The 21,143-nt window shown below is 38.1% G+C and overlaps 1 protein-coding gene across 1 annotated transcript in view; it reads left to right on the top strand.

Moving 5' to 3' along the window:
* LOC122156229 (amyloid beta precursor protein) overlaps nt 1–21,143 on the top strand; it is a 158,536-nt gene that overhangs the window by 95,784 nt on the left and 41,609 nt on the right. Inside the window, exons 7-11 of the mRNA XM_042810837.1 lie at nt 1,163–1,296; nt 7,957–8,031; nt 9,087–9,245; nt 17,853–17,981; nt 19,980–20,079. Coding sequence (XP_042666771.1) covers nt 1,163–1,296; nt 7,957–8,031; nt 9,087–9,245; nt 17,853–17,981; nt 19,980–20,079 — 597 coding nt within the window. The remainder of the gene's footprint in view (nt 1–1,162; nt 1,297–7,956; nt 8,032–9,086; nt 9,246–17,852; nt 17,982–19,979; nt 20,080–21,143) is intronic.

Genomic DNA, 21,143 nt, shown 5'->3' with positions numbered 1-21,143 from the left:
AAAAAATATATCAGCCAGTGTGTCTTTATATTTCAACATATTGGGAAGAGTAAATATTGGTTGATATAGCTCAGTCTAAACTTCAGATTAAAGTTTGCTTCTTCTGAACACTTTGAGGTTGGAGGATGGAGCCAGGGAATTCTGATGTTTTTTTCTTACCTTTATCAGCATCCACAGTAGAATGTATTACCTGTGTTAGTAACCTATTGTATGTGTAGTCACAGGAATTTAATGAAATCCTGTGCAGCTGTGTGTACAGTCTTTATTTGCTTTATAAGTTTTTTAAACTAAGTTATCAGTTGTTGAACAAATTGTGACCAGGGAGATTAATTATAAAATAAAGATCTTTAGGGGCAGTGTAGTAGAAACAAAATGGTCAATCATCATTAAAGAATTTTTTTTTTAATTGCTATTATGTCCATAGCACAAAAATGCTAGACTATTTAATCTAGGAGTCTTTGGATGTTACTACATAATTAAAGGATGGTTGCTTGAATTACCCCAAATGCACTTCTTTCCAATACTGGTGTGATAGGTACTGCCTAGTTATCTGACAGGAATGGCCAGTCATTAGCGCATGCTTTCTGATTACTTCCAGCATCTGTGAAGGACTTTATTAGTCAGAGTTGTTACAAATAAAGTAAATGCCTATGAGGCCAACTGTTATTAAGGGAAGGATTTGAAGTATTTCATTAGGGTGCCTTGAGGTCCAAAGGTGCTTTAAAATGTATTAGTGTTGGCACTAGTGTGTTACAGTTTGCCTTTTAAAAAATACACTACTATACACAGCATGTCATTCTGCAAAGGGTGTTCTGCAATTTTATGTATGTCAGCACTGGGCTTTTTTTTCCCTTGTAATTCTTTCCTTTGGCAATGGTTTCTAACTTATTTGAATGATACTGCTTTGCTCATTCTGAAGAGTTTCTCCTGGATTATATAATGGGAGGGAAATCTTTTTACATGTTTATATGTATTTCCTGCATGTACTCTATCTGACTAAACCACGTTGTTATTATTCTTCTCTGAGGTTACGCTAATGGCTTTACTCTGATGGAAATTAGAACAGATGTTTCTTTCCTGGTTCAACCAAATTTTATCTGTACTAAAGTAGAATTCTGCTTTTTTTTCCTTCTCCCTTCCCTCTCTCAAAATTCTACCTCAGTCCCTACCACAGCTGCCAGCACTCCTGATGCTGTTGACAAATACTTGGAGACTCCCGGGGATGAAAATGAACATGCTCATTTCCAGAAAGCCAAGGAGAGACTTGAAGCTAAGCATCGTGAAAGGATGTCTCAGGTAAGAGGAGATCTCTTTGTCCACAAATATGGTAGAGAGCTTTGTCTCTCAAGTCATAAGATGTTTTCATTTTCCTGTTTCTCAAGGCTTCTGTGAGGTTCCCAGCCCCTCTGCAATGCTGTAAATATACCAGTTACTACCTTTCTGAATACATCTAAGAATTTAGTAGGCAAGGACAAAGGTTTGTGCTTGGATTACAGTTGTAAACCTAAGCTGCTACAGTTATTTCTGCTGCTAAAAAAGAAAAAAAAGTCTATTAACGGTTGCTCTCATCTTTTTGAAGATGTTTGGTTTGTAATGTTATTCCTATCTTTAAAGAAAGAACTTGACCACTGTTATTTATCCTTCTTTTGCAGAGACTAAACTAGATTGCATGTGATTAGCTTCATTTTCCAGGTGTATGTATACATGGTAATGCCCTGGGGTAACTTAAGCTTGTATATATTTATCTAATGCTCTTGAGCCTCGATGTAACATAAAATGCATCTAATGCCAAAGCAAAGAGAAAAAAATCAGTGCTTTTGATCTCAACTAATCCAACTGACTCAATCCTTTTTATTTTCCTTAAACCAGAGAGTTTTGTGTAGCCTGAAACTATGTACTGTTTTTAATCTTATTGAACACTAGGAGATGAGCTATTTATTCTTTCAGAAATGGAGTTTGTAATAGAAATACCAATAAAAATTGTGATAGTTCTACTTCAGTAACAATGAAGAAAAACTATAGAAGGTTTAAAGGGCAGCCTGTGATATAAGTACTTTTTTTAAGATGGATCAACTAAAAAGAATTAATGTAGTACAATTCAGATGAGCTTTGTATATCATATAGATACTTCAGTATATTTTTGTCTTGTAACTTTACCCTCTGTTGCATTTTCAGTTTCCTTATGTTACTGACACATTATCCATTAGCTTTTCACTATGAAGTTTGACTAAGCCTGAAATTGACTCAGAAAGTCTCCCTTACTAGCACTGTAGATATATATCTTCTTATAAGTAGGCCAGGGGCATCTTACATGAAGCAGTTGTTGTTTGAGACCCCGTACAGTAGATATGACACAAGGTAGCAACATAAGTGTTCTTTATCTAGCCTCCACTTCAGAAGAATCATAGCACAAAGAGGGCATCTCTTTCTTACAAAGAAGAAACTGATCCAAATTAATGCTTGTTAAAGTGTTAAAAGTCTGGTCATATTATCTTTCCCTTGGAAGTTTAAACAGTTTCGTGGAGATGACCTGTAACTGAGCTGGTAGCAGGAAGGGGTGCAGCTGGAGACTAAGCTCAAGAGCAGTGTGGGTCAGCAGGAAAGCGAGCCGGATGAGCAGTAGTTAATGGGACAGAGATGTGCTGTGCTCCCACTAAGGCAGCAGCTCATTGCAGCTGAGACATTTAGTCCTCTGCAGCCACTTATTCCCTTCCCTTTCCTGAAGAAGCCCTTTTTGGTATGCTGTCAAGACAAGTGCCCTGAAATGGAAGGGCAGTCAGTAGGGAAGGCAACCTTTCACAAAACAGTCCTTGAACTCTCTGCTTATTTTCAGGTTTGCCTCTAACATTAAATATGCAGTGTAAAGATTGATCTGAGTAATAAAGGGCAGTATTTCTATTTCTACAGTATTTAAAACTGTGTATTTATTTTCTACAAAGCTGAAAGGTTTGTGCAGAAGAAGTAATGAAATACATAGGAGAGAACACTGTCAGTGCTTGAGGCTAACAAAGCTAACTGGGAAAGCTACTGAACTGCAGCTGCAGAAAACTTGTGGGTAAATGCTCTGCACATTCAACCATGTGCATTTGGGGGAACTTTATAAATGAATGCTGTGGTTCAAGAGTTTGACGGAAGATCATGCTGGTGCTGCCGTGTGTTCAGCCCTCGTTAGCACGTTCCCAGCCATCCTTGCTGTCAACACTAATGAGCATACAGCTGTGGGGTGAGGCAGGTCAGCTCCCTCATCTCATTGCCATGTCACTCTTATAAAAAAAAAAAAATAAACCAGCTCTGGACAGTTCAGCAACCTAAATCAGATCTGGGAAAGAGCAGCACAATAGGAACCTCAAGAAAGACAGAATTGATCTGTAGTATGCCCAGGCTGATGATTAAATTGCAGTGTAAAGTTATATGTCTTGAGTTGTTTTTGCATATGAAGTATGCAAAACACCTGCAGAGCTTTTAAGAAGAAAATTCACATAAGTTTTTAAAAATTAGTTTTTGCCACTGTGAGTAATGTCTTGTACAGCACTGAACTAACCCCTCCCACTGATTGTTCTAAGAAGAAAAGATCTTCCTAGCAGGTAGATGTAGGTAGAAGCTTACCAGTCTGTGTCTTGTTTCCAGTGGGAACTGTGATATCTTTGTGTCCCATACCAGTCTTCTTCTCTGGCCATTTGTTTAAAATTTGGGTTTCACACTTTTTTTAAAATCATGAATTTTCTTAGCATGCTTTTAATTAAAAATTAACTTGAAGTTGTTACTTGTTATATTGAAAATAATGCTGAATAAGTTAACTGAACTTTTGTGTCACGTTTTTCTTTAAAATTAAAGATCGTGAGACTCTAGCTCTGCCCTCCAGCTGCACTGAATATATTTATTCCTTTTTGTTTAGTCACATAGTAGTTCAAAGTTTGTTTCTTTCAAAGCTGAGAAGGAGCAGAAAAGTCCACTCTTAGAAAATGTTCTTTTTATACAGTGACCTGATACACCTCTAGTTCACGCCATTTAGATCCCTTCTGCTCTTAGGAGTCCATGCCTTCAGACCACCAAGTTTTTCTGCCTTTATATCTGCACACACCAGGGGGAACAATGCTTATAAACTTTTCTAGGCAGTATTGTAAAGCACATTACATCAGCATATGATTTTTAACTTTTCTTGGGTTTCCAAGTTACCAGGACAACTACATTCCCATGCAAACAGGGCAACCAATCGCATGCAACATTTAGATGTTGGCTGTTCTTTTATATGTAACAAGGAGAAGTTATGTTTATTTATCTCAGGCTACCCTAGCTGTTTCCTGCTTTGATACAATCCTCCTTTTCCTCTTTCTTTTTCCAGATCGTTAACACAGTACAATTCCCTCACTTAAACAGTTGCTGGTAAATAGCCCGGTGAAACCAAATATTGAATCTTAGTCAAGGGAGCAGTATATTTAAACTTTTTTTTGTTCTCCTCAGCAAAACATCTTGAGACATCCTGGAGGCTTGAATTTATTCTTCCTGTTATATTACTATTGACAGTGTTTTGGGGACCATACTGTGCTTAGTACTTAAGACAGGAACTTAATGATACTTTGTCTCTGACAATAGCCTTACTTCTTGGAATTGCAGTTCCAAGGCAAGCATCTGAAAGCACTACGGTCCTCAACCTGGCTGAACATAAACGCAAAAGCCGAGTGTTGGTTCAAGATTTCATTGAGAGGATAGTTTTAAAAATGAAACACAAAGTGGGTCTAAACCAAAGTGTTTGATCCTGTTTGTCTTCAAAAGATGTACAGAAAAATCTATTGTTTGTGTCTAGACACCTGGGAGAAGAAGATAAGGCCAAAAACAACTCAGAAAGTAATTTCTCTGTATTCAGGCTTCAGTTAATCATGGGCTGCTTACTTTACAGCTTCTCCCTCAGTATACAGTGTACCTACATTTTAAAGCATTTTTGGAAGAAGCCTCCCTTAGTAAATGATAATTAAAAGTTTCTTATAACATATAAAGTACACTTCTTATCTCATACCAAGGGCATGACCAAGCATGACAGCAGTCAGTGTGTTTGGAGGGGTGCCAGAGTGATATCAGAGCTCCTTTATTTGTTTATCAGGTAGAGTTGCATCAGCAACACCAGTTGATCTGGTGTTGATCGGTAAGAGGACGTGGGTAACCAGAGTTGTCCGTCTGTTCAACAGCGCTAAGAGTCATTGCATGCTACTTGTTCCCACATCTTTGAGGTACTTGCTGACTTATAGCACCATATTCCCTGGATCTCTCTGGCTCAGCTGTTTTGTGTGTTAGTACTTAAGACAGGAACTTAATGATACTTTGTCTCTGACAATAGCCAAAACACTTTGTGTTTTGCTCTTTCCTTCTCTAAAACTGTTAGCTTAGTTAGGAGAACACAAATACCAACCCACCCCCAGTTACGCTCAAGGCTTTTTGAAGAGATCTAATGATGTTATTACCAGGAAAAGAGTCAAGACTTAAGTGTGCAAGAAAATCCCTTGACAAACATAGGCATCGTATTGTAATGGCTTTGTCAAGCTAACTAAGCAAGCCTTAAGTCAAGGACCTCTTCTGTTGTGATTGGTGTAATCCAAATGCCTGTCCAAAATTCTTTCATTGCTGTATTCTTCTGTGCACCGCTGTAAAAAATGTGAATAAATTCTACTGGTTTCAGTGTAATGAGATTTTGTACTTAGTACTAGTATTTGCTAGCATTTGTACTAGCATTTCTCTTAATAGAGAATGACACTTTTCTTGCATCCTTTCTCCCTCTTGCTGTCCTCTACGGCCCAATTTCTAAAGGAATCTACCAGGCAGTAAATCGCAAGTCCTGAAGAAGTTTGACTTTGAAGCAGCTTGCTTCTTAAATCTTAACCAGAAATTGTCATTTTCCTGGTACAAATCAGCCAAACCTTGGAGAGTTATAAATCTATATGGCTTTGATAGGTCTGTGCTTTCAGTAAAAGAGGATAGGTTTATAACTGCACATAGAACAAGTTCAGCCTTTTCTGCGCAGCCATATCTGAAGAATGATTTTTTTTTTCCTTTCTGCTTGATGGTTTTCCATGGACCTCAGTGGTACGTTTGCTAATCTCTCATAATTCTGTAAAGGTATGGCCTTCAGTAAGAGTCTCACAATTTTCCTTGGTATTAGCATTTGCCCATAGATATCTGTAGGGCAACTGTTTAGTTAGTTAGAACGAATCCACACACTCCCTCCCCATCCACACTGCTTTCAACTGTTAAAGTCTTCCCAATTGCAGAAACAAAACTCAAAACGGAACTTCTGTAATCTTTAAATTGAATATTATTTCTGCAAACAGCCATGTTGTTCTGTGCTTTTTTACACAAGCCATTTGTTCTTGCACTGGAACTGGACACTGAATCCAGTAATTTGTATTCCTCCCAGCTAGCTGTGTAGGCTGTCAGTTTGTCATCCCGCCTTCAATGCTTTAAAAGATTTAAAGAAATAAATAGACAGGAAGACCTATTCTAGCCAAAGGTCTCCTTCTTGCATTATCCATAAGGCTTGTTTTCATCATGTGGATTAGCAGAGTGTCTTTGTCTTTATACTTTTCAGGATTATTTTAGGCATAAAATGGCAAGGAACTGTTGTTCCCAAACCCACTGATGCTCATTCAGAGTGAAAAAGAGTATTAAACAGATGTCAGACATGAGATTTGCAGACATAAAAGAAGGGGTGGGAGAAGAAAATCTGAGCTTTGCTAGTCTAAGTCAATGCTCAAGTTTTAACTGGTATTATTTTAATTTATGACTTAAATTAATGCTGGGTTCTGGGTCATGTCCTGGCACTGGTGATGTAACAGCTCTCTAGAAAGATGCTGTTTGTGATTGAATTAAGATTTCTCGGCCATGACAATGGTATAGCCTAAGTGCATAATTAAGAGATGAATACCTAATGCACCCTTAACATAGATCAGCACTCCAAACACTAGTCCATTTTTTCCAGAATATATCATGACACTCTAACTGGCTTTTTGCTTTGTGCTCTCCTGTACTGCTTTGTTGGAGAAGGATTAAAATCTTCTGTGATTGAGGCTTAACTTGCAAGCATGAGACACAGCACTTTGTCTTGTCTTTGGTATTTATTCTGGTAAAATTTTAGTTATGTGTATGAACTATAAGCTGTTCTTAAATCCCCATTGGAAAGTATATGTTTGAGAATTTCTGATACAAATGGTATGAAAGTGTGTTTTCAGGTAAGGATGGGAAGGAAATGTGCATTTTGAGAAATTACTTCTGTTTCTTCAGTCTTTTGACATCATGCTAAACCTTCACATAAACAAGCCACTTATCTGTGTGCACTGCATTTGGTGACAGCAATTGCTCCATCACAAATTTGAGCTGAAGAGATGACTCTCTAGGCATGAAATGAGGAAGGTCCCTGACAAAGACCATGAGAAGGTTTCAGATGTAATGAGCAGCTAGTTAAGAGTAATATTTGAGAATTTCAATTCTTGAAATATTTGGCACCTAATTCTGAACAGGCTGACACAAATTGCATGTAGATCTTCATCTGTCCTATTCAAAGGCAGATGAGATAGTCCAAAGCTAAACGTTTTTCTGATGCACCCAAAACTGTCACATAGAATGAGTGGAAATTTGCTCCTTTTGACTACAGATGGAAACGTTTTCCTTTTTGTCTGAGATGAAAATGATCTGGTGTATTCACCCATAGAGATTCCACTTCCTTTGCTTGAAGGTTGACTAACATCTGTGAAGTTATGAGAGCTTGTCATGATGTTCAAATACTGAAATTCAGTCTTTGTTTAAATTAATAACAGGATTCTACCTTTGTTGCAATTGCTTTTTTGTAGCAATGTAAGGAGGGGGAAGAATATAAAAAGATGATTGTGTGAAATACAGTGCTTGGCAGTTGCTGAGTCCTGAGATGAGAGAAGAAAATTTGAAATTCACACTCCTTGTTTTGTTTGTTAGGTCATGAGAGAATGGGAGGAGGCAGAACGCCAAGCAAAGAACTTGCCAAAGGCTGACAAGAAAGCTGTTATTCAGGTAAAAAAGAACACTTCTGCAACCTTATCAACTGGGACTGCAGTTAAAATGCAGTGGTTGTGAGTGGTGATGTAATTTCAAAACATATTTACATGAAGATTTAATGTTATTTTCTGCTCTTACTATCTTTGTTTCCAGCTGTGAGAAGCTGCTGGTGTCTCTATACTTATCACCCAATCCCTGGAACAAAAGTGCAGAAGAGAGAATTTTGACTTCTCATCAGTGAGAACTGACAAATCAGTTCCCACAAGGCCTTTTCAGAATTTAGGCTGTGATAAACTAGTAAGCTATGGGATGTAATCTCAAAGTAGAGATGGAAAATATGATTTGAAGAAGGAATCACCATCAGATTAATCTGGAAGAAACTCCCTGCCAAAAAATCTTTTATACAAAATTATATTATAATTCAAAAACTCTGACAAGCCAGACACTACTTGAAAGCCACTGTGGCTGTTCTAGATATTATTCAGTACTGCTAGAATGATCTCAGTGCAAAACTATAAAAAAGTAACATTCAGAATCAAACTGCTTTGCATATTAAATCCCACAACTTTGCTCTCTCTGCATTATATCCACTCAAGCTTTTCCTTTAATGAAATGAGTCTGGGTTCAATTTTTCTTCCTGGTGGCCAATTTATAAGGAATTACACTGACTCTGCACAGGTTGAATTTTTTTTTCCACTACGTAGATTTGTTTGTAAAGTCACTTTGATACGTGGAAAGCCTTTGTGATTGCAGGAGATGAAGTCTTGTCAAACTCCATCCTTTTCTATACTGAATTCCTTAACACTAAACACAGTCACAGTGGTTGTGTGAAGGATACACTGGTGGTTGTGCTGAACATGTAAGGAATGTTTGACAGATTAAAAAAAATTGTGGCCAGGTGTTCAGAAGCAAGTCCTACTGGAATCAATAAGAGGGACATTCAGCACACAAGTTCTAGAAGCCAGACTGACATGTGGAATCATTTTGGCGATTTGCAGGCAGATTTTTCATGTCTATTGTTCTCTGCTGGTGTCTTCACTGCTTCTGTTGTGATGAGTGGTTTTTTTCAGCATTTCCAGGAGAAAGTGGAATCTCTGGAACAAGAAGCAGCAAATGAAAGGCAACAGCTTGTGGAGACTCACATGGCACGGGTGGAGGCCATGCTGAATGACCGTCGCCGCATTGCTCTGGAGAACTACATCACAGCATTGCAGACTGTCCCACCCCGAGTAAGTGCAATATCACCATCATTTGACTGTGTCAAGGTCAGTCTAGTCATCCTGTGGAAGAAGAATGTATACCAAATGAAGACCAGCAATGAAGCACTGACTGTGCAGTATCTACTGCAGCTATCAGACAGTTTGAAAGTTTAAAGTTTTGACATACTGTGTGCACACAAATACGAACACAGACACGCACCCTGTACCTACATGTAGGTAGATACCTACATACATACACATAGATACCTAGGTAAATGGCATGAAAATGCCTGAAATTGTAGCCGTTTGCAGATCCTGATAAAGGATGCAGTCATTCTGAGTGGTATGCAGTAGGATGCTTTGTTAGGTCAAGAGGGAGTTTAAGGATAAAGGATGCTTGTGTTCTTGTTTCATATACTGAATTGTTTAAACGTTTGGAGAATGATTTTGGAAGGATTGTTGGATGGTGTGAAAATACCCCACTGGCAATTCAAATTTGGCTGTTTGATATGATGGCTTTTAGTGCTGTAAACACTAAATGCAGAATGTGGATTTGAATGGAATTATTAAAGACACTATATCTGTGATGTTTTTGCTTAATCTTTAAACAGCCAGTCTGTAGCCTTCATAAAAATGAGAATCTTTGTGAATCCTATGGGAAAACAGTTGAATATTTTACATAACTCTCATCTCTTGAATGCTTCCTAGATGGGAAAAACATTATGTGACTAAAAGCCTTTTGAGTGATTAGTGTAAGATGGATCCACCAGTTCCTAAATCTGATCTCATAGGAAATTACATCAATATTGACTACCCTGGTAAAATTATATATTTTAAGTGAATTTCCTTTCATAGAGAAACCTGCTCATTCAGAGAGCATGGAAAAATGATCGTAATCACAATTCTTTATCATCATCAAACTTCTTCTCCACCTCTTGCAAAACTGTGAAGTAAAAGAGTAATCTTGAGTTGCCTGTCTGTCACAGAATAGCTGTATGAAGAATTAGGCAGTATTTTGCAGCATAGCGATTTGTTGAAAATGAAGCATATGTGTATTAAATTGGATGGAGGATGTTAGTTGGTCTGACTGTGAGATGCTGTGTGTTGTAATCTTTGACTATTACAAGTGTAGTGAAGGGCTTGGACTCCAGAGTTTTTTTTGCAAGTTACGGGCTGGTATGCAGCTTCCTTTAGGAGATAGGTGTCTGCCAATCAGAACTGAAAGTGAGATGTTTGAGTTCACAGAAGGGCTGCAGGTCCTGTTCTTCTGCTTTGTGGTTTTGAGGAGTTCACCTCAGATGCAGTTTCACGTTTGGCTTCAGGCAATCAGCTCTTGCTATGAAGTTGAGCCTTGTGTGATTGTAACTCTATCTGAAAACTATCCTAAAGGAATTATTCTGTTTTCTTCTCCAGTCAGAATGCCCTCAACTCTCTCAGCCTGTCTTGATAGCTGGGGCACTCCAAACCTCTGATCATGCTCATGGGCTTCTTTGGACATCTCCAACAGATCCATGTCCTTCTTGTATTGGCATCCCCAGAGATGAACACAGTATTCTAGGTGGGGTCTCGTGAGAGCAGAGCAGAAGGGGACAGTCACCTCACTTGCTTCTTTAGGTGCAGCCAAGGATACGGACTGCTTGTGCACATTTCCAGCTCGTGTTGAGTTTTCCATCAATCAGCACCCCCAAGTCCTTTTCCTTGGGGCTACTTTCAATCCATTCTCTGCCCAGCACGTATTTGTGCTTGGAATTACTCTGGCCCACTTGCAGGACCTTCCACTTGGCCTTACTGAACTTCATGAAGTTCACATGGGCCCACCTCTCAAGCTTGTCAAGGTCCCTCTGGATGGCATCCCTTCTCTCCAGCATGACAACCACATCATATAACTTGGTGCTGTCCTCTAATTTGTTGAGGGTGCACTCAATCCCGCTGTCCTTGTCATTGACAAGGATGCTAAACAGCACCTGTCCCAGTATGGACCCCTGAGGAATACTGCTCATCATGAATTTCCACTTGGACATGAAGCCACAACATTTCAAGTGTGACCATGCAGCCGATTCCTTATCCATTGAGTTGTCCATCTGTCAAATCTTTCCAGTTTGAGACAAGTATGTCGTGTCAACTACTTTGTACAAGTCTGTACTTAAAGTGGTAAGGTCTCTTAAATAAAATTAGAAGAATATTAGAGTTTAAACTGAAAAAGGAGTTGTTGTTTTTTATTGAAGTAAGTAAGTGTGTTGGCGGGGGAAGTAGTGTTTTTCGTGTGCTGTTTAATCACTTGGATGTGTTGTCCACATATCCTATCTCTTCTGCAGGAGTTTTTCAGATGTTACATGGAATCATTGTCCATGCCAGTGCCACAAGAGCTTGTCAGGACACCACTCTGAGCAGCAAGGGAGTCAGGAAATTCGTTCAGAAATGAATGACAGAAATGAAATAACGTAACTTCAAGGTCTATTACAACATAATTTTTTGTCAAAACCAAGTGCTTGTTCTGTTGTTTTCTCAGAAGCACTGTCATGCAAGATGCCTAGAAAGTTAAATTTTATCCTCATCTCTACTTCCCAGTACAGGCTTAACTGTGCTGCTATATTCTGTTGGCTTTGAAAACAGGGTGTAGCTGTTCAGTATCCAGTGTCAAAATGCCATATTGTTTCATCCCACTTGATGGTCTTAGTACAGAAAAGGAGGATTAATGGCAGTTGGAACTAATACGCTTCTACTTTTTAAAACAGTTGGAGATTTCCCCCTTCATTTTGGAAGTTAAATAGAAGAATTCAAATGCATCAGTCTCTGCAAGCAACTTGGTTCTATAATTTGCATATATTTCCTTTCTCATGTGCATGTCAAATTTATTTGGATTTATGTCTCCCTGTTTAATCTTTGTTGGTAGCAGAGGCTCATTCTCTGTGGGAAGTCAGGGGGAGGAGGTATGGTGAAAAAAAATGCAGTTCACAGTGGTGAAATAAAGGGTTTCAGAGCAAGGAAACATACAGGAAATCTGTGAACAGTAATTAATTAACCTCCTTATATTTTGCACAGAGTAAAATGAGCATATAGTAATTAAATTCAGTTTAAAATGTTTCTCTTGCACTTCAGAACTGTTTCACTAAGATGCAAATTACTGCTGTTCAGAGCAGGGATAATTAACATCAGCCCTAGCTTGTACATTAACCCATTTGAATTTATTTCCTGTATATTTTCTTGTTTCCCTTAATGTCCTTTCTGGTACCATTTGTGCCCTGAGTTTGTTCCTTTGGTGAGAGCTTACTGTGGACTGAAACTAGTCATGTTCTGCTATTTGGACTTGGAAGAAAGATCTGCAGAAGGGTCCTCACTCAGTGCTTCTGTGTTCTGGAAGTTCAAAGACTTTTTTGGGTCCAGCAAGGTCACTGGGGAAATACACAGTTGGAGGCAGGGAAAAGTATAACTGCTGATCTGATAAAAATCCTTCCATGCTATAGGAGAGATCAGTCCAACTCTAATACTCCACTCTCCATCCTGCTCACCTAAACATGTAAAGTTACAATTTCTGTGAAGTTTTGTGCTGAATTTTGTGGGCTTTATAAAAATAGACAGCATGGATTTTAGCTCAGCTTTTAAACCAGGTCAGATAGAGAAAGATGGTTGCTTAATTAAGGTTTTCTGAAGCTTTTAGGTGAATAAAACCACACTTCCCTGCTTTTTCTCTAGTCTGAGGAGTTGAGCGTGTGGTATAGTCATACACCTCATCTTGCCCAGTAGGATTTCTCATATGAGCAACTAAAGTCAGAGAGGCAATTCCAACTGGATATTACAGTCTGCAAAACTTTGGCAGATTCATCATAACTAAAATCCAACGTTTTACAAGAGCAGACACAAAATTTAGTTTGTCAGAGTTGAATAAATTTAAATCTTGTCAAAGCGAATGATGAGGTGGCATCAAATACTGTTTTCACTTTGTTCTTTCTCAGGAAAATCCTTGAGAGAGAAGGCAGTGGGAAGTTTTGAGTGCTAATAGCAATGTATTCGTTATGTGTGGTAATACACTTTCTTACAAACTAGCAGAAATATTGAGAAGACATCTTTAACTTGACATAAAATGTAGGATAGGGGTTTCACATGAATGAAAAGTCTTTCTATCATCCTAGCCAGCCATCCTTGAATGTTCCTAAAATGAACTGCAGTTCCAGTATCAAATACAGCCCATGAATCAATAACATAGCAGTTAAAATGCATACCTAATATAGTATATAAGGTATCCTTAAAAATGGAATGAAAAGAAACAATTGTTGCACGTTTCAAGAGCAGTAATCAGAAAGGAGTGGTGATTGATGTTTCTCCAAAGGCAAGATGAAATATTAAAATACAGCATTGTGGATCTTTCCTTTCTGGTTTAGAGTGAATTTTGATCAAAATGACAAGCCAGCTCAGAACTTCCCATAGAAGTTCCATGGCACACAGACATGGGAGGTTGTATTTTAAATACACAGAAGTACATTCGGATGGTTTTCATGTTGTTTCTCTGCAGAAAGTATTTTGAATTTCTACAGAGAGAGCGTAGGTTATATTTGTAGCAATCCTAAATAATTTTGATGTTTCTGTTTTCCAGGCTCAGTGAAATAGCACTTTTTCACAACTCCCTTAAAATCTGAAATGATAAGGTAGATTCTATGTAGAGGTCATATATGTGTATGCACAAAATAAATGTGTGCATATTTTACCAGTTAGAAACTGTTTAGCAGTTAGAAACTGCATTTTAGACCACATGTATGATTTAGCGAGGTTGGGATTAGGAGTAGACCAATGGGTTACATTTTCTTGTAAATGACCTGTAGAAAAAGAATTAGGTTTTTGTTCTCTAAATTTTCAGATGTGAATGAACCTACCTTATCTACATTTCAAGGAAATCGTAATAGCAGCAGAGCCAAAACTTAGAAGTGAGAGTGTAGAAAAAGTTGTGAAAGCTGTAAATGATTTTAATTGTTTTATAAATAAACAATAAGTAACATTTTCTGCTGGCTAGAACAAAACCAAGCTAAATCCTTGCTGAGACCAGCAGAGAATATAATCAACTAAATACTCACTATTTAAAATCGTGTTTGAACAGCTTCTGGTGGGCTGCCTTCTGTAGGGTTCTTCTACTGTGTTTGATAAACCAGTACTATCAATCTAAGTCATGTTACAATACGAGTATTGTCTTCATATGGCTTATGTGTGCCAATTTATTTCCTCCAGAAATTCTGAAGTGCTTTGAAGCATTTAATTACATAGAATTTTTGCCTTTTGAAATGTCTTAAAAGATGAAGTAGAAAGAGAGCCCTTGTTCTCCAGTAGTTGATACTGGGAACGCCGCCCACGGTAAGGACAGAACAACCCTTGGCCAGCAGATCCCATAGGTGTGTATTTGGACATAAACTGCAACATTAATATTATTATTTCATTGTTAAAGAAGAATGTCAGTGATCTTGTCTCTAAACTGATTCTACCTGAAATGAAGGCACCTTTATTTCATGCTGATTAAATAGTCAGTGGGGTTGGGATTCACCACTGGGTAGCAAAAGTTGCCATCAGTGATTTCTGCTTGTGATGCAGTGATTTAGGCTTGTCTTGTACAGCTGGAAACCTTTTAATAGGTTGTCAGGATTGCATCTATATATCCACCAAAGAACTGCTTTACTAAGAAGAGAATAGATATACTAAAATACAGTCAGATAACAAGTCATCTGTTCATCTGTTACAATAGCTTGTAAGAGGACTATGATCTGGCTGTGCTAAGTGTTGGGTAAAAAGCAAATGTGGAAAAAGTTTCATGGGCATAAATGACATGTCTAAATGTGCTTGAAATAGTTCAAAGCTGCGTGTAACAGGAGTGTTTAGTTATTTAAGATAACTAAAAACATGCGGATAATGGAAGTCACATTGGGAATATCCTGGTCTCTTTTAGAGGAAAGCTGATAAAAACAAGCTGATAATGCAAATACAGCTGGAAATAATAGTATTATTTCATGATGGTTAGGTAGCCCTGGTGGCTGATACAGGTTACTTATTCTGTGAGATATTTTTTTATGAGCTAGCCTGTGGAGCCATTCCTTTCCTCTGCTAGACCACTTAGTGTGGCTGTTCCACTCTACCACATTACAAGAGTTCATACCACCACTTGGTACAAGAGGTTTGGGGGCAAATCCTGCTGCAAAAAGTATGTACATGAGTGTGATTTCTAAGCAGAAGTGGTTCACTTCAGTGTGGAGATGGGATTTGGGATTAGAGGTATTTTTGCTAATCCACAAATTTGTTCGAAGCTTGCAAGCAACAGATCTGCAATTCTAGGCATAGAGGAGAAAAATAACTTCTGCCTGTTCAATTTGGTTCTTGTTTATGGTATCCACAGGTGGATATGAGAAGTCCTGCAGAGGTCTGTGACTACTTGGCACCAGCCCTAGCAGTTTAGCCTTCAGCAAAGGCCCTCAAGTCTTTAGCCAATAGCATTTCAAAGTTGTGGGAAAGATTGGAGGTCTGACCTGATCTCTATTGCATCTGGGACATTTAATGGCTATTTTAGGAAGTAAAAGCAGAGCCATTTTAAGAGGACTCTTCTAAAAGTAATGCCTCATATTATAGTATATTATATTGGCCCATGACGTCAGAGGCAGATGGTGGTATGGCAGTAGAAGTTTAGCCTTCCTACAAATATTCTGTTACATTTCGCTGCCATGTGACAGATGGCAGCAGAGGGGCAGTCTGGCACAATGGCATCTGACGTGGAAGTGCATGTGAATCAAAGATGTGTCATTGAATTCCTTCCTGAGGAAAAAATGGCACCCACTGATATTCATTGACACTTGCTGTACATTTCTGGAGACCAAAAAATGGATGTGAGCGCAGTGAGGCAGTGGTGATGACAATACTGGGTCATCTCTGCTTGTGCAGATTTTTATGAGGACAGCATGCAGGTTCTAGTGAGAATGTACAGCTGATGGTGGTGACTGTGTTGAAAGATAGCGTTCTGTAGCTGTTAGTTTGCTCTGTCAAATGGTGTTATTGTGCACTTTGTATCTGCTGTACCTTCTATGGAAATAAATAGGAGGCATTACTTTCAGAGTGACATATGTATATCCTTCTGGCATTAGACATGACACTTCAATTTGAGTATTCCTTGAAGAAATAGAAATTAATCCATTTCTCTTTAATGTACACAAACCTGCTATCTTGATGTGCTTCAGGGGAACAAATGATGAAATGTCAGGAAAGGGAACAATATTATTTTCTATCTTCAGAAAATTACTGTTTTAAACCTTAGTGGTCTTCTAGCCTTTATTCCTATAAACTGTCACAGCTGGCATTTCATTTTGTTTTGCCATTATAGTAATGTTGTAGGGATTGCTTACTTTTCAACATTTGTTCATGGCTTCTTGCAACTTCATCGCAGGCTGTTTGACTTTTGGTAATTTGGAGTTATTTTCCACACAAATGAATTTTCTCTCATGGAACTACTGAGTTTAATCCTTTCACTGGGAATGATTTCACATCTCTCTGTCTGAAAGATCCTCATATAACCTTTGTTTTACTTTCTTTGGACATCTTAAAATCTATTGCCTCTCTCAAGCAAAGAAATTCTTCAAGCTCTATGGCTTAGTATTCATATCTTGTGTAAATGTTAAATTAGTTTAGGATCTATATTTGACCATGAATCTAAGTTCCTAAAGCTTCAGCTTCGCCCACAGTTCTTTCTGTTTCAGGAAGCTGTGCACAGAGCTTCTGATGCTTATTTTGTTGCTTCCCCACCCGTTTTTCTGGATCTGTACCAGTACCCAGTGAAGCTGCTCCCTTCTTCTGCTCATTCTTTAATTTCCTGCACAGTAAGATCACCATTCCCTTCCTTCTCACCCGTGTCAACTTAATTTTTCTCACTATTTAGCAGCTTCAGAAAAAATGCACAAGCACAACCAGGCAAGCAGAGTTGGTGAGGGGGGCTGGATTTCCAGAGTCACGCTAAACACTGAGTTAAAAGTGAATGTCTTAGTTTCATGGTAGGAAAAACTTCCCTTCTTTGCAGTCTTCACTGCTGTACCATCAGTCTGTGTATATTTTTCATGTTCCCTTCAGCTGCAGTTCTCTCCTCTGTTCATGTTCAGTTGTATGCCTTGAAGCATATAGTTAATGGCTTTCAGTAAGTAAAACCACCTGAAATGTATACATAAACTGTTAAATCTGATACCCAAGTTGGGTACTTTGAGAAGATGTGTGCCCTAAATACCTCAGCTATTCCTTTCCTCTTCGTTTCTTCTGCTCGCATAGCAGTATTAGCAGGACAGAGCAGTCTTGAATTTGTTTTAAAAAGTTGTTCAGTCAAATCTGTTTGATTGATCCTTGGCTTTGGTAGAGTAGTGCCTTCAGATGATCTTCTCTGCAGGTGCTGAGCAGTTTATTAACCTTCTGGTTTGATTCTGGATGCATTCTATTTGATAGATGATACTGTTTAATAAAACCAGTTTTAGTCTTTTGCAGTTTTAACTATAGTTAATAGATATCGATCTCAATTGAGCATGCAACGTAATAATCGTTCTGTGCTCCTGTTTTGGGGCATACCTCCAATGTATGGAACTAAAACGTGTTGTTCTAAATTTAACTCATTTATTTCCTGTTTCTTCCCTACAGCCTCGTCACGTATTCAACATGCTGAAGAAGTATGTGCGTGCTGAGCAGAAAGACAGACAGCATACTCTCAAACACTTTGAACATGTCCGGATGGTAGACCCAAAGAAAGCTGCCCAAATTAGATCTCAGGTAATCCCCCCTCAGGGTTAGTGGGGTCACATTTCCCATAACTATTGTGAGTTTTCTGTCAACTTACTTTTTAAAAAACATTTGGCTACTTTCTGTGGGCAGTTTCAGGTGCAATAACAAATAAACTGTTTTCCTGCAGAAGATCAAGACAAAGTGATGTAGTAGTCATGTGGGTGTAATTTATCTTTTGAGAAGAACTGAAAAGCAGGTTTTCTGTCTGTCAAAACAGTGAGCCAGTCATGAGCACTTCCCAAGAAGCCATCCAGAGCAGTAATGCCCAGAGCCTTTATTACTGCTTTGGTAAATAATACCTCGAGGAAAATGTTTGTAATAGATTTAGCTAACACATATGGTTATGCTTCACTCAGCTGAAGCAGCAAAACCAGAAGTGGTACAGCCATCTGACTGCAACCAGCCTTTCTGTAGTCATTGCAGAGGTACTTGTAATGTCTATAAATGTGATTACTGCAATGCACTCGAGTTTAACATAATTTTTAAAATGTGCATGGTAGTTTGTGGCGTTTTAACTGCTGAATGTTACTGCAGTCCTCAATGTGTGTGTTTTGGAACAGCTTTTATGTTATCTTTGTAAATCACGGAGAGTGAGGAAGCAAAAAAACACAAGATATAGCTGGCTTTCAAAACAGCAATTAAAATTGTAGGCAGAACGGATAAGCTGCTAAAAGCGTGTGCTGTAATATCTGCAGAATCTGCCTCTGTTCCAGCAATGCAGTTATGAACTGATTGGCATTGCTAAGAGCCAAATCAAAACCATATACCTCATTGAATGGCATGATTTGCATATTAGAATTATGAAACAGCTATTTCAGCCAGACTTGTGCATGGAGATCATGCTAGCTTGAAATTACTAGAGTTAAAAATGCACACTTCTAAGCATCTTCTGCAGCAATCTTGGTTTTCTCTTAAATACGATAGCATGTCCTTTTACATTTTACATTACTTTAATTTCTAAAACATTGGATTGTTAAATCACAAAAACCAATGGAATTTTGCAGACTACAAGCTGTTTGGCAGCACACATGAAGAATGGAAAGTGACATTTAGATACAAGAAATGCAGTTATTGTTTTGTATATTGCCATAGGAATGTGTATTTCCATAACATCTTTGCTTCTTGAATAGGTCAGAAGGTCGAAGGAATGTAGGTTGGAGGATCTACCAGGGTGTTTTTATTTCAGTGGAAAATGGAAAAACAAAATTGTTCAGAAGCATAAATTTTTTCACTGAAATTGCTGTATGTAACCTATTTTCCTGTTTGGGCTTAAAATTGCCTTTGTCAGTAGTCTATGTCTTCCAGAATGCACTTCTGTTTTCCTTTCTGTTGAAGAGAGGTGATACCTGCAGAGCACCCTGGGGAGGATTATTGTGGGATGTTGAAATTCCACCCGTAGCAGCATGGAGGCACAACCTGAGGCAACAGAATCACCTGGGACAACACAATAATGCTTCTGGTTGAAAATATTTTTTGAAATGTTTTCAAATGCTTTCAACGAGAGCATTCAGTCTTTCTTCAGAGAATAGCTGTTTCTTTTTGCAGTGTTAGAATAAGGAGAAAAAAAAAAAAACAAAAACATTATGATCCAGCAATCAGTTGCGCCTCACTTGGCTTGAATGGCATGCAGAAGATTACAGTATTGGGCAAGTGTACACATTATTGGAGAGTAAATGAGGCTGTGAATTTCTGCTACAGTAGTTGTTTGTGTACCCCCACAGCGAATGTAAATTCTTGCTTTAAGTTATTTCATTCCCATGCTGTTTCAGGTATTTGCTATGGAGGAATGTCTAGCACACTACTTGTGTAGGAGAGGTGAATATCGCAATGCATTTGACAGTTTCAGCACATGGAGCATATTATTCCTACTTCAAGTAAAAACTGTATTGCTTTGCAAAAAAAAAAAAAAAATTTGTAAAATTTTTGATAATGGCTACTAATAATAGTATTAGTATTCCCCTCCATAAAATATTTTCATTTCTTTAGGTTATGACACATCTACGTGTGATATATGAACGCATGAATCAGTCTCTCTCCTTCCTCTACAATGTGCCTGCTGTAGCTGAGGAGATCCAGGATGAAGTCGGTATGCAAACTGCTAATGTAGAAAAACAAAAATATTCACTTGATAAGAAATCACCACTAAAAGCTAAATTGCAGCATCTTACTTCTATTGATGCACTGTCCCAGCTTACAAATAGAACAGACTTACTTATGAATTATGAACTATAATGAATATAAACTTGTGAATATGAACTATCAGACAGACTAAATGGAAAAGCTTGTTCATAGTTTCCTTTCAGAGCTTTCCTGTTTCTTTAAAAAAAATGCAATTTCATTATCATTATATGTAAACTTCATTAATTACTGTGTAATCTATGCAGTAACATAATCATACAGCCTTTGTTGTTAATGTATTCCCTGTAATATGTTAATATACATTTGGAGCCTCCATGCTATATGGAAGCAGCTGTTAACAATCAGTAGCTTTATTAAATCCTTCCTAGGTTTGGATATTTAATTTGATGTGGCATTTACTTTAACTGATGCAGTCATTTGGGAAATCCCCCAGCTAAAGAATTAATGTTCACAAGAATTTGAGAAAAATGTAGGTAACTACTAGAGGTTAACAAATACAACTTGGAGTATCTTACCAGTCATGCATTTAGTTGGTAAATTTGGTAAATTCTGTGATTATTTATGGAACAAGGAAGTGAGAGGTGCCATTGCAATAAGGATGTGTTGGACTGAGTGGTGGTGGATTCCCCTGCACCCAAAGCACAGGTTAGGAAGCAGGTGTGTTTACTTGTAAGATAACTTTAGAAAGTGGGAGATGAGCTCTGAAAACAGAGCTGGGGAGGTGGTTATGAGACCATAAGGAGAGAGATTAATTCAACTACATTCTTCTGATTGAGAGTGTATCATTTCTGCGAGAAAAAACCTGCTGATATTAGGTATTGGAGATACTCAGTTGTTGAGTTTGTTTGTTTGTTGGTTTTTACTCACAACTTCATTCTCATGGTTGTATTTTTGCTTGAAGTTTCAATTTCTTCTATTATTAGTCAAGTTAATGCTTATTGGTGAGGACATTCATCTTCATTGTCTTTCCTGAATACTGAAATGGAACAGGAATTTCAGAGGCTTTGAAAA

The sequence above is a fragment of the Centrocercus urophasianus genome, unplaced genomic scaffold (assembly GCF_019232065.1).
Source record: "Centrocercus urophasianus isolate 14NV4802_14NV808 unplaced genomic scaffold, USGS_Curo_1.0 seq_12, whole genome shotgun sequence".
In the NCBI taxonomy this organism is placed as follows: Eukaryota; Metazoa; Chordata; class Aves; order Galliformes; family Phasianidae; genus Centrocercus; species Centrocercus urophasianus.
Note: the sequence above shows the minus strand (reverse complement) of the source record. Positions and strands in the feature narration are given on the sequence as shown.